Below are 14,582 nucleotides of genomic sequence, written 5' to 3' on the forward strand. Positions count from 1 at the left end.
AAATCTGCAAATATATCTGCAAGCAGATGCCTGTGATCATGTGTCACGCAAAAAGGAACTTTAAAATGACATCAAAGTGTTCAACAGGTGTCTGAGTGAGGATATAGGAGGAGTGTTTATAGTCAGAGAGTGAGTTCATATCAACACCTAAATATAAGTAATCAGCTAATGGTTATTCCAGTAGAATTTCTAAGTGTGGTGATTCATGAATGGTATACAAAAATCAGAGCCACTAATAGATAGCTAGAAAGTGCTGTTCACATGAAACAGTGATTACTATAAGCCTCTAATTATGTGCTCTGGGGAGAGCCATGTGCCTTTTCCACTGTAATTTCTAGTTCTTAAACTAGAACTCTATGACTTCAATTCAAATCTCAATAGCTTCTTAGCTGTTAAATGCAGGCTTACCCAGGAATAACTGCTGATACAGTCTGTTGTACCCTGCTGTACACAATCAGAATTTGACAAGAATAATACGTTTTCCCTTTGATTTCAATAACTAATGATAGTTTTCAAAGAATGACTGGCAGTTGGCTATAAAGATTCTAATGAGGTTATCATTGAGCATGCCAAAGAGCTTAACAAAACTTTGAAACAATTGTCATTAAATTTGCCTTAGTAACACAACTGACACTTTAATAAATATACAGACAGCTGTTTTCTACTGGGGGGTTAAGAAGAGTGGAACAGAACATAGGAGATGTTTAAGGAAGCTGGTCCTCTCCTGTATCCTGCAACATTGAGATTTTACATAACCAAATTACCAACACTTCTGGTAGCCCTATTATGACATGCCTTTTCTGTCATGCTGATGAGCTCAGAAATTTAGTTTTCCTAATTCCCGCATAATCATAGAGTTTCAGAATTGGAAGAAACCTCAGTGGTTATCAAGGGCAAATGCTACATGAAAAGAAACCTTACTATAACATCCCTGAGAAGCAGTCATCCGGTCAGTGCTTGAAGACCTGTAAGGAAGGGAAACCTCTCACCTCTTGGAGCATCTTATCCCATTTTGTGGATGTTCTAGCTGTTGGTAAGGTTTTCCCCTCATCAAACTGAAACTGACCTCTTTGTGACTTCTTCCCATTGTTCCAAGTGCTGTGCACTTAGATCAAACAGAATGATTCTAGCCCCTTTTCCTCATAATAGCCCTTGGAATATTTGAACACAACTCTGATATCCATCCTGAATACCCTCTTCTCTAGAACGAATATCTCTGGTTCATTCAAACATTACTTATATGTCATAAGCTGAAGGCCTTTTAAAATCCTAGATGCCTTCTTTTGGACACTTTCTAGCTTATTATTGTCCTTCTTAAACCCTGGTTGCCATAATAGAGTAAAATATTCCAGATGAGGTTTGATGGTAGCACAGTATGGAAACACAATCACTTCCTTATTTCCAGAAGGTATTTTTTCTCTTAATACAACCCAGGATTGCACTGACACATATCATACTGCTGCCTGATACTGAACTGGCATTCCATTAAAATGTGCAGATCTTTTACAGAAGAAATACTATTGTCTAACCACACTTCCCCCATCTTGTGCTCATGAATTTGATTTGTTGTATCTAAGCATCAAATTTTACATTTACCCCAACTGAATTTCATCTAATTAGATTCAGTAATAACTAATACAGGTATGCAGGTATTATCCCTGGCCCTGCCATCCCCTCTTTGCCCAGCAGAATGTTAGTTCCCATGGCATCTAGCAGAGTATCTTCAATATACATAGTAAGTGCTTAATAGATGTTTTTGGATTAAATAGTTACTTCTTTTATATCTTCAACATCTATTAGGATCCATTAGATTATTAATGAAATTCCATAAATAGCATCTATTTGATATTATTACATTTTATTGTTAAAGGGACATACTCAGTTTAAGGTAGAAATTCAACAAACATTTATTAATTTACTATTATGCACTGGTCACTATGCTAGATTTTATGAGAAGAAGAATAGACAAGTTATCTTCTCAGGGAGCTTACAGTGTACCTGTACAGGACAATATATTCACAGTTAAATTACTATAAATGTATGCATACATATATGTACACATATATGGTTCCAAATACAACACATATATACACACATATCACACATATATGCATATATATACATTACATATATCTATATCTATATAGACATATAGATATAGATATAGATATAGATATAGACATAGACATAGACATAGACATAGACATAGACATAGACATAGACATAGATATAGATATAGATATAGATATAGATATAGATATAGATATAGATATAGATATAGATATAGATATAGATATAGATACAGATATAGATATATACACATATATATCTCAAAAGTCTTGGCACCGTTTTAAGGTTTAATAGTATATTGAATATATAGGTCTGTGTACAAGTTTAAGTATATATGTGTATATTTACACATGTGAATACACACACATGGGTACACAGACATGGAGTGATTTGAAAGGGGACATATACCACATAAACACAAATAACAAACATGAAGTAAATTGGGAGGAATTAACAGTGGCACTTAGGAGGAAAAGGAAGGATTTCAAGGAGAACTTTTAAGGAAGACAGGCATATCTGAGAGGTAGCGATCATAAGAGTATTCACACCCAGCATTGAGCAAATGTATAAAGGCAAGAGATAGAGTGTTCATTTTAAGAATTACCTATTAGAGGTATAGTTTTACTCTCTCTCTCTCTCTGTCTCTCTCTGTCTCCCTCACACACACACATACACACATTTCTGTGTCAAATAGCGGCCTTCTCTACTGCAGGGTGAGGTCAGAGGGAGGGAGACAGTTTGGAACATAAAATGCAACAAAAAGTAAATAAAATCAAATTTTAAAAATGAAACAGCTATTAGTCCATTGACTGTACTGCATCAGAACACGTGTGAAAGAAAGTAGTATGAATAAGACCAAAAAGGTAGGTGGTGCCCAGAGTATAGGTGACCCTGAATGCCAGATTTAAGAATCTGTATTTTATTCTAAGACAAGGGGGAGTCACTGATGGTTTTTGAGTAACAGAATGGCATATTTGGATCTGTATTGTAAGAAGATCCTTTTGTCATCTATATGGAAGAGGAAAAATGGGAAGTAGTGAAACTAATTCAGAAGCTTTTATAATAGTTCTGGAAAGAGTTGATGAGAACTATGTTAATATGATTGGGGAGAACAGAAGCAAAAGATAGTAAAGATATTGTAGAGATAGAGGCACCATTTCTTGGGAGCTGATTGATTAGTATTTGAGGAAGTGAAAACAGTTGAGGGTCATTCAGAGGTTACATAACTAGGTGAATGGGTAAATAATAAATAGTCCTCAAAAAGATATAGGGAATTTTGGAGAAAGGGGCAGGTTGAAGAGGGAAGATAATGTTCTTGTTTTGTTCATAATGAGCTTGATGTAATGATAGGCTATCCTAGTGGGGATGTCTATCAAGCAGCTAAAATAAGGAAAGCAATAAAAATAATTTATAATAATCTGCACACACATATTACTTAAACCCCTGGGAGCTGATGAGATTACCAAGAAAACCTGCCATGACTCTGTAACAGTCATTTGTCATCTCAACATTTCTTTTGTTCATCTGGAATGGAAAGATAGTGGAATAACATAACTCAAAATTTAACTTGGTCAAGTTATGTTCATAGAGCACTGGAATTGAAGTCATAACACTTAGGCTCAAATTCTGGCTTGCTATATACTGCCTGTGTAGCTTTTGGCAAGCCACTTAATCCATCTGTGTCTAAATTTCCTCACTTGAAAAATGAGGGGGTATGAAGATAGAGTATTTATTTAGCACTTCGATATGCCAGGTACTATGTTCCAAATTGATGTTATAGAAGAATGAAATAATCCCCTCTCTAAACTCAGGCCTCTCTCATTCCAGTTACAAGAGAGTTGCCCTTCACATATAAAAATGGTACTACTCATAGGATTTGTAGTTGAGAGAAACCTGACACATCCTACCCAATCCCATCCTTGTACAGATGAGAAAATTGAAGTCAAGACAGGTGAAGTGAGGTCACAAAGAAAATAAGGTACACAATCTGGATACAAACCTTTGTTCTCTGATTGACATTTCATTGTTCTTTCTATTACAGCATTCTGTAATGAGTATTGACTCATTTTCAATAGCTTTTCCTCTAGTAGTGAACATGAGTTGAAATCATTACTGTTCTTTCTCTAGGTTCTCTTTATGAAATGGATGGTACAAAGGATCCATTGCATGACTAAAAATTGAATACCCTTCCCACCTCCCACATTCAGTAAGGATCAAATTCATGACCTCAGTCTTATTATCTACATGATCCAAACAACTGACTGATCTACCCAATTTAGGAATAGTCCCAATTCTGTATATTGAATAATATTATAATTTATTTCAATTTAATAAGCATTTATTAAGCTGTTATGATAGGTGTCAGAAAAGCATAGTGTATAGACAGCTTTCCTTAGAATTAAGAAAACCTGAGACCTATTCTCATATATTTCAAATATTCTGATCATGTGACTCTGGGCAAACCACTCAGTGCTTAAGGTAACTTTCTAAAACTAGAAAGTCAGCATTGGTCACAAGACTTCCCTACAATGATGAAATCATATAGCTCACCTCTTTTGCACCAATCCCCTCTTCCACCCAAAGTACAAGGCAATGTGCTAGGTACTGGAAACTTTGAAAAAAATAAAGAAAGAATATGTCCTCAGGAACTTGCATTCTATGGAGGAAGGGGTGCTTATAACTTCTAAACAGATAAATACATAACATATAGTTTGATGATAGGATCCGGAAAGGAAATCCAGGTGACATCAAGTACATTTCTGAATTTTTGCAGAAATGTAAAGTTGTGAAGAGAAGCAATGTAAAATAAATCTAGGAAAGCAGGCTGTAGTAAGATTTTAAAGGGCTTCATATGGCAAGCTGAGGAGTGTGTATGTTATCCTACAAGCAATATGGAATCACTGAAGATTCTTCAACAAAGGCTGACATTGACCAGACCTGTGTTGTATGGAGATTCTTTCTGCAGTTCGGTGGAGGACAGGTTTGAGAAATAGAAGGGCTGGAAGCCAAAGCCAGATGAACAATTAGGAGGCTATATCAGTAGTCCAGTTGAGAAACCTGGGAGCCTGAGCCAAAGTATCCCTAACCGATTAGATTATTCTTTGTGCTCTACTCTAATATTGTCCCACAACTTTTCTCCCCTTATGTGAAAGAATGACTAGTTATTGTCACTGGCATTAGATTATAAAATGCTTGAGGTCAGGAAAGTTTCATTTTTATCTTTGCATCTCCAGAGCTCAGCACAGTACCTGGCAAACAACAAATGCTTAATATATACACTTTGACTAACTCATTACTAAGAGATATGATTTAGTTATAGAATCTTAGGGTTGCAAAGGAGCTCAGAGTTCATCTGGTCCACATCTAACTGAAGCACAAATTCATTTTAGAGAATCCCTGACAGATGCTCATCTTTCTCCAACTTGTGAATCTCTTGCCACCAGGAACACACACAATCTTTGCCCAACCATATGGGAAGTTTTCCATATACTGAGCTGAAATACACCACCCTGTAACTTTCATTCATCTGTTATCCAGGGTCATAACTTTAAAGGTGGAAGTGGTCTTATAGATCATTTAACCAAACTCTCTCATTTTACAGAAGGTCATAAATGGAGTAAATGAGAGAGCCAGGATTCCTATCTGGGGTATCTGACTCTAAAAGCCATAATCTTTTTACCAAACCATGTTGTGCCCACTTCACCAAACAGTATATCTAATACCTTTCTTTACCTTTCTCCTCAATTATTTTAAAATCATCTTCCTGTCAAAATCTTATCTTCAAGCTAAAAATTTTTATCTCCTTTAATCCAATCTCATATGACATTACTTCCCTTAAAACAGCCCAAGATTACATTCAGCTATCACAACACTCTGTTGATTTATATTGAAATTGCAATCAACTAAAGGGTAACAACAACAAATCTTAGGCTTTCAATGATTACAGAATTTGACTAATTTAATATATACAAATATTTAGCTAGAGGGCATACAAATTTCGTTAAACAGACATGGTTCCTATATTGCATGACTCAGTTAGCAAGTCCTGAAATCATACCTACCTTAGCCCTCTTGGCACATCAATATAATTTCCCTACATTATATTAATAAATCACATCACTATGAGCCTTCTATGAAAGGAACCAATGCAGAAATCATAGATGACGGATTACAGCATGAAATTATATTTCCTGGTTTCAGCTGATCTTTGAATTTAGTGCTTTAAAATCAGAAATAGCATTTAAGCAAAGTCAGTGTTACCATGGCTATTCATCTTCTCATTCCTTCATTTTTACAATGATGACTTATACCAAAACATCTTAGTGTGCAAATATAAAATTCAATTAAAATGCAGCATATAAAATATTAATGGTAACAGCTATTAAAACCAGATTTGGCTCCTTTATGCAAGACCAAAATGATATGACCATTTCTTTCCATATCTTGAAAAAAGCAGGGGTTAGTTTTCTGAATCATCATGTCTGTTCTTATGTGAATGCATGTGCATCTCTTTGTATACCTGTTTTGATTCCCTAATCTATAGTCATGATCATGAAAATCATCTGGTCCTCCCAAACTCTACCAAACATATTATCTTCATGTCAATCTAATAAAAATACAGAAGGGTAATTTTAGGTATTTTTTAATGTAACTAATGTTTCCATATGGTATGCTTCTTTTCCTTTAAAAAAAATGAACTTCTAGCTCACCTAGACCAGGACAGCCTGTGACTGTTGGTAAGGATGATATATATGTTGGTAAGAAAAATCTCTACTTCTAAGGACTTGAGACTGTTTTACACATACTCAAAGGCCCTGTGACAGGGCAGTTCAGGCTGCTCTCTATGAGATAACTTAGATAGTGAGTCCTACCAGTGTGGCTGCCCAAGTCACATAGTACTTAAGTAGTTTACCCAGAGTCACCTAGTTAGTAAAATGTCAGAGGAGAAATTTGAACCCATATATTTTTGATTCCAAGACCAGCACTCTATCTACTCTGCCTCTATTGCAGATTTTCAGTAACATAAAGAGAACCGGGGAAGTCTAATCTGTATTTGAGCTAACTTATTTGTGATTCCAATCATGTACCACCATCTTTTGTGTACACTTGGCAGACAGGTGTCTTCTTTACCTATTACAATGCAGCTCATTCATCCCTAGGGCAGTGACCAAAACCCAGTGGACTGAGGCATGTAGTCTATAGAGTATCTGATATTACTTTGATGTCTCATTCATACATACCTATTCTAATTCATTATGTAATAGTGATTCAAATGGCTAGAAACAGACATTTGTGGGTGTAATTAGCTGTGGAAAACATGATTAAATATTTTTGTATAGGTCTGGCCTAGGACTAGCTATGTAACTTGTAACTCCAGTCTACACAGCACAAAAGGTATTTTTGGTAGTTTTTGGTCGTACGGATTATCACATGAAACCAAAGAACATCGGGGTTGAGGGAAGAAAGGAAGGAAGGAATAAATGTAATCAACTTCTTAATTCTTCTGGGTTGGTGGAGTATACATAGATTAAATCAACTGGAAGATTTGGGGAAGGACATATCATTGTACAGTATTGCTCTTGAAGCAAATTCCTTCCTCTCACATTCAACAGTCCTAAAGAAAGTAGTATGATACTGTAAGAAGAAAACTATCAAATTCTTCTTGGAGCTTCTATTTAATTATCTAAGCTTCTGTAGGAATGTCATTAGCACAAATAATGCAAAATGACAGATAGTCTACTTTAGGCAGTAATTCTTACTTATGGTTTTTTAAGTCCCAAGGATAGACAGATCAACTACCAAGGGAAGTATAAATGGGAAATACCATGAGCAGGAAGAACCTGGGGATCAAGGTGCTGCATTCTGACAGCTTTCTTGGCCTTTCTTCTACAGCTCTTTCAGATTACTTATTTTCACTAGTGGTCAGATAAGGATGCTTCAAGGAAGGTAAATACACTCTCCTTTATGGATTAACAATGAGCAACAGATGAATGACAGAGAAAGGAAATCCCCAGGGATACAGGAATCTATCAGTGGATCCTGTGATGGGAGCATCTTGGAGGACAATTTAATGGTAAAACTAGATAATACATCGAGGGATGGTAGAAAACACAGATGATCCTGAGTTAGCTACAGCTAGTAAGAAAATTAGATTTAATATAAAAGCCTACTTTCCTGACAAAATGTCTGCCTAAATGGGAGGCAGAGTGCCCAGCCCCACATGCTTATTCCAGCCAAACTCTGAAGATGACACTAGACTGAAAAATGATCAAGAAATCCAATGAAAAACTACAACTGATGTCATTCATCCCATAACTACACACACACACACACACACACACACACACACACACACACACACACAAAGACCTATCAGCCAGAAGCCCACAGGCAATAGGTTAAGGGGTTCTTCCAGGAAAGCAAATGCCAGAGTGACTAGAAATAGGTCAGATGTAGCCTGCTAAATTCTGTGTCTGGAAACAGCAAGGTAGTGGTATCCCTTGAGAAAGATCTAGAGTGATCAGAGAGCCCCAGGGAAAGAATCTTGAAAGCCTTGGGAAGTGGTAGCAGGTAGTACCACAGCAACCAAAGTGGTGACCCCCAGTATGGTGTCACCCAGCATGGTACGATAGCCCTCAGACAACAGTGATCAGATAAGAAAAGTTTAGGCCATGGGTGGGGAACCTGTGACCTCCAGGCCACATGTGGCCCTCTAGGTCCTTGGGTATACCTTTTGACCATCCCCTTAAGGATTTGCTCTGTGAAGTTTGGATTCAGTCAAGAGGCTCTACTGGAGGACCTAGCCGGCCACATGTGGTTCCCTAAAATTTTGTCCTGAAACTCCAGAGGGGGCTCTGAACTTCCAGCACTATGAACCTCAAAGACTCAAGGAAAACTAATTCCAGAAATTGGAGTTTACTGCACAACCCAAAGGATCAAGGATGAGAGCAAGTAGTGCCCCTGTTACAAAGTCTCACTTCAAGACTACAGCTGGAGATAGGAGAAAATAAAATAAAATATTGATCACTACCATCTATGAATGGAGATAGCCAAAATGGAAATATGTGGGAATAAAACAATATATTGACCATCACCATTTAAAAACCCACAGGAGAAAAATGTATTTTTCACAAAGTCTAAATGAACATCTGGAAGAAATTAGGAGAGATTAAAAAAAAAAGAAATAAAAGGTTTTAAAGAATTGGAAAGAGAATGATTAGCTTATAAGAGAAAGTAGCAAACCTCATCCAAGAAATGCACTCTGAAAACTACACTAGACCAATCCAAAATCAGTGGCTCCATGAGACAGAAAGAAATATTAGAAAAATTGCCAGATCAGTGAGAACCAAGGTCAAAGGAAAAATGGAAAGAATCAACCAATCATTTTCTGAAAGGAAGAGCACATGAAAAAGTCCCAGGAACATAATGTGCAAAATACAGAATTCACATGTCAACAAATAATACTGCAAGCATCCCAAAAAAAAAGAAAAGCCATTCAAGTACTACCAAATGTCAGTCAAGAATTACACAAGGCCTGGAAGTTTCTACTATTATAAAAAAAGGGAATCTTGAAATGCAATGTTCCCAAAGGTTTGCAACTATTGAAGAAAAAGAATGATGTTAATAACAAACCCTGTAATTTAGGTTCAGGTCTGGCACAGACAATATAAAATCCAAACTACTTCTAGTTTGGAGAGAAAGAGAGAGAAATCTCTAAATTGGCAGAATACTCCATGTCTTCTAACATGCATCTGCCCTAACACAATTTGAGACAACATTTAATGAAAAAGGAAAAGTCCATAATATATGAAACAACAAACAAAAACAACAACACAGAAACATTCCAAAATAATGATCAGTTTCTTCCAGAATAATTTCCTCTCGGGTGTTCCTTCCAGAATTTCAAGAGGATTGCCATGGACCTTATCTGGGTCATAACACCAGTCATTCCAAGTGATGGGATACAATCATCTTATCTGACAAGAATTTAATTTGTACATCTTCCTTATATCATTTCAAAGGAAAGACTTCATATTTGTACTTCCCATTTTCCTAAAGGGAAAAGTCTAGAAAGAGTTTTAGGCTACTGACATAATATTTCTTAATATTTCTAGAGAAGCCAAAAGGATTAAAAAAATTATGATTTCATATAACCAAGAATAACTTGTATTGCAAAAATGAGTTTAATCCCACTGGGAGTAGGGAGTGGGGAGGGATACTCCTTTAATGGAACAGAGAACTTTCTGATGAAAAAACCAAACTAAATAGGAACTTCGAAATACAAACCCCAAAATTCAGAGAAACTTAGAAAAGTAAATTTTTTGAGCAATTGGATAGAACTGTATTATCTGTCATGATTGGGGTATACAAAAAGATCATATGAACATAGAAGAAGGGATGAGAAAAGAGGGCTTCAGATGAACCTCATTCTTAACTGAAACAAGAAAAGAAGTATTACATACATGCATACAACTTGGTATGGAAATATATCAAAATCAATAAGGAAACAAGGAGGAGTGGGAGACTTAATGGGAAGAATAATATGGGAGGAGCATAGTCATAAGTAAAACAAATTTGATATCCTGAAGTGGGGATTAAAAAGAGGAAGAAATAAAATTTAGAAAAAAAAACAATAGAATTTAAGAGGGTTCCTTAGATTACTTCTTAAAGAGTGGGAGAAGAGCTGAAAAATTTTGGCATATGAATGCAATGGAACATTTTTGCACCATAAGAAATAACTGAGAAAAAAAAAAGGTGACCTTAGAATCCTGGCTAATACAAACTGATGCAGAGTGAGATGAGCAAAACTAGGAACATAATAAACACAGAATAACTTTGAAAGACTTAGCTCTAATCAATATAGTGACCAAGCATGTATCCAGATGAGCAAAAATGACATGTATTAATCTACCTACAGAGGGAGAGGTCATGGATACAAAGTCCAGAGACATATTTTTGGAGATGGATACTGTATGGATCTGTTTCACTTAACTTGTTACAGTCCCCCCACCCCATCTCCTATTTTGTCTCAGTTTTTAATTGGAAGGGGGAGAAGTTACGTGAGGTCAGCTTGGCAACAGAGATTCCAAAAAGAAAAAAGTGGGTTCTTGTAACATTTAAAAAATGCATTGAAGAGAGAAGAAGTTCAAAAGAAAGCACAAACAAGTAGGACAGTGTTGACAATAAAGTATAGAATAAGTTGTTTAATTGTTTCACTCATGTGTGACTCTTTGTGACCCCATTTAGGGTTTTCTAGGTAAAAAACCTGGAGTGATTTCACATTTGCTTCTCCAGCTCATTTTACAGATGAGGAAACTGAGGCAAATAGGATTAAGGAACTTGCCCAGGATTACATAGTTAGCAAGAGTCTGAAGCCAGATTTGAATTCAGGAACATGCGTCTTTCTGACTCAAGGCCTGGTACTCTATGCACTGTGCCACTCAGCTGCCCATATATTATTTACTTAATTAAAAAAAAGGAAGGGGTAGGTTCAATTTCATATAAAATTCTATTTTTATGGTCTATTCTCTGCATGTAAATGCTCCTTCTTGAAGTTTATGTTCAGAATTTTTAAAAAAAGTCATCTTGGTATACAGAAACTGCTGTGCTTAGAATCAGGAAAGCCTGGGTTAAAATTTTACCCCTGATATTCACTAGGTACCTGACCTGGGAAAGTTCTTTATCTTATCAGTGCCTCAGGCAACTTCTTAGGGTATGGTTACTAAATTTCATACATGTGTATATATAATATAATATAATATATATATATATATATATATATATATACATATATACATACTAAATATATATATATACTAAAATCTTATTTAGCTCCCATCTGAAATTTCCCTTCACGATTTAAGACAATGAATAAGAAAAAAAAACTATTATTTCAATTAGGCCAACCCTAATAAAAAGGTGATTTAATTCACGTGGTAATGGGAGGGGTGAGGCATGAAAGAAATGAAAGCAAAGATTGCAAAAAATAGCCAGCCCTCAAACCAAAAGAAAATTTGAGAAATTTAAGGGAGGGTGGATTGTTGTTATCTTGTATGTTACTAAATAATACGCCCTCCAAGTGAATGTAAATCAAGAACATAATTCTGTTTTGGGAGGTTTTGTGAAGAGAACCACTATGGTAAGTCACTTGTGCCCACAAGAATACCCTTGATATAAAAAGGAATTATGGCTTTATTATGATTAGTTGAGATTGTTATTCACCACATATATTTTAAGGAGCAAAAGGTAATCACTTTTTGATTCTACTCTTTATAAAATCTAAGCAAATATTTTTCACATTAATGCTGATTTACCATGCCACTAGCTTGAACACAATAAAGGGCCATTGATTAACATTTCTAAAGTTGAGTATTTTAAAATCTATGCTTCTAGTGCTCAAGCATAGATTGAATAGCGACCTTGCTTGCTAAAATTCATATTTTGGCTAGTTGGATACCATTGAGATTTTTACTTTATTGAGGCCATTTCTCCAGGTGTGGCTCAGACCATTTATAGTGGAATAATCAAAATGGGCTCTGATGAAAAAACAAACAAGTTTTGTATTTGGCCTCACTGCCTCCTTGTCTCCACCTTACTCTAAATGAGTTCAATGACTTGCTCCTCCTAGGAACATTTAGTTTTAAAAATGAACCGCAGGAAAAGGAACTTTAAAAACAAAAATAAAAACTATCAAAAAACAAAACAAAACTAAAGCTCTGTAAGATTCTGAAACCTTCAGCCTTGGATGGGAGAGACATTTTGAGAGGCTCTCCAGTCATCTCCAAAATGTCAGCCATGTTTGTACAATGGAAACCAAGTAGACTAGTATACAGGTGGTATAAAATTTAGGTATCTTCTCCATGTGTCTTTCACCCCCAATGCTTTCCCTCCTCACCTCTCTCTCTTGGAAGCCACAGTTCCCTTCAAGACTCAACCCAAGTGCTACTTTATCCAAGAGGTATTCCCTGCTTCATCTGTTTATTAGTGTAAACCCACACACATTGTATTCACCCTAGGAGAATGTGAAGTCCTGGATGGCACAGTGCTAAGAGCATATATTGGGTACTTAATTCTGGATTGATTGAATACCTATTAAAAACAGGAGAAAAGACTATTTGTGGAAAACCTGGATCATTTAGAAAAAATAGACATAGTCTTCCTAGACTCTAGGACAATATAACTCATCGCCTGAGACCATAAAGCACAAAATGGAAATCTGGCAATTGTCTGGTTAACTGAATCCTTCTTGATAATAGCACCAATTCTTGAAACACTTTTTTTTTTTGGTGGGGGAGGGAAGCCATTTTCTCTTTAATTGGTTTAGCAAGTCTACAATTACCAAATTAAATGAAAACAGCATGGGACCACACATCAGTAAGTACTTTGACACCTTTTCAGGGCCTTCTAAATCACAGGACACAGTTGCCACTCAATCAGCCTATGCCTAAAGGCAACCTTGGTCAAAATGTTTGCTGTATCACAGAAGTGACAATCTCTGGGCAGTTTTATTTTTATCTTTTTGCAAGAGGCTATTTCAACTACTTCAAAATGAAATAATGTAAATAATAATCAACAACTAAGGGACTTCCAGTTTTGAAAAAAGAAATTTGAGATAAATATTCTTCTAAGATTTAGTCACTGATTATGCAAAAGGAATGTTCAGTAAAAAAGAAAACTTCCAGAAAATGTTCACTTTGGGTTTGGTAACCAAGCAGGATGATGAAGAAACTCCTGAATCTTTCAATCACGTTGTACAGCCTGAATATTAATAGAGATTTTTTTACCCTAAAGTTATAAATACAAGGAATCCTCAATATCTCCTTGTTTTGATTCTTAGCGAAAGGGAGGCACAACAAAGAGTATGAAAAAATTAGAAAAGTACCTGACCGCCCGTCTCTCTGAAAGTCCACATGATACCATTCTCCATCATTCACCTTCTTTTGCAAAGCTCTTATTTTGATGGTACCTGATCCCATGTCCAACAACAGGTAGAGATGGCCATCCAGCATTTCAATAGCAAAGAAGTCAACTTTTACCATCTGCGGGTTTTTGGCATCCTTTTGGTGTCTTGGCTTGCCATGGCTAAAGAGGATAAGCCCATTAGGTTCTGTGGTACGGAAGTCAAACGATATGGAGCCTGTTTTCTTGGCGTTCCATTTTGGGAGAGAGATGAAAGACTCTGGTGTCTCAAAGGTGATTGGGTCCAATGTTGCAACATTCTCACATTTAAACGCCACTACTCCATGTATCTTCATCTTAGGATCTCCTTGTTTGGCAAGCCGAGATAATTCCAGCCTGACATCATTATTTTTATATACAACCTGTAAGCAGAGGATAGTTATGAGAAAGAGTTACCAGTCATTTTACCCTTTGAAATTCACTAGGCCAGTGAAATCTATATTTGTACAGTTAACCCTTCTGAGGGCTAGTTAGCTTACAGGGACAGGTATGTCTAAAGGAATGCATCTCTCTATTGGTGGAATTCTAGACCCCTTTGGACCTGGAGTTAGAAA

At 36.2% G+C, this 14,582-nt stretch overlaps 1 protein-coding gene across 21 annotated transcripts in view; it reads right to left on the reverse strand.

The window, feature by feature from the left end:
* NRXN1 (neurexin 1) overlaps window positions 1–14,582 on the reverse strand; it is a 1,404,735-nt gene that overhangs the window by 810,177 nt on the left and 579,976 nt on the right. For all 21 annotated transcript variants that reach the window (XM_020996244.2, XM_020996243.2, XM_078149514.1 and 18 more), the window contains one exon: window positions 13,952–14,390. In XM_020996244.2, coding sequence (XP_020851903.1) covers window positions 13,952–14,390 — 439 coding nt within the window. The remainder of the gene's footprint in view (window positions 1–13,951; window positions 14,391–14,582) is intronic.

The sequence above is a fragment of the Phascolarctos cinereus genome, unplaced genomic scaffold, assembly GCF_003287225.1.
Source record: "Phascolarctos cinereus isolate Bilbo 61053 unplaced genomic scaffold, phaCin_HiC Scaffold_2;HRSCAF=192, whole genome shotgun sequence".
Taxonomy (NCBI): domain Eukaryota; kingdom Metazoa; phylum Chordata; class Mammalia; order Diprotodontia; family Phascolarctidae; genus Phascolarctos; species Phascolarctos cinereus.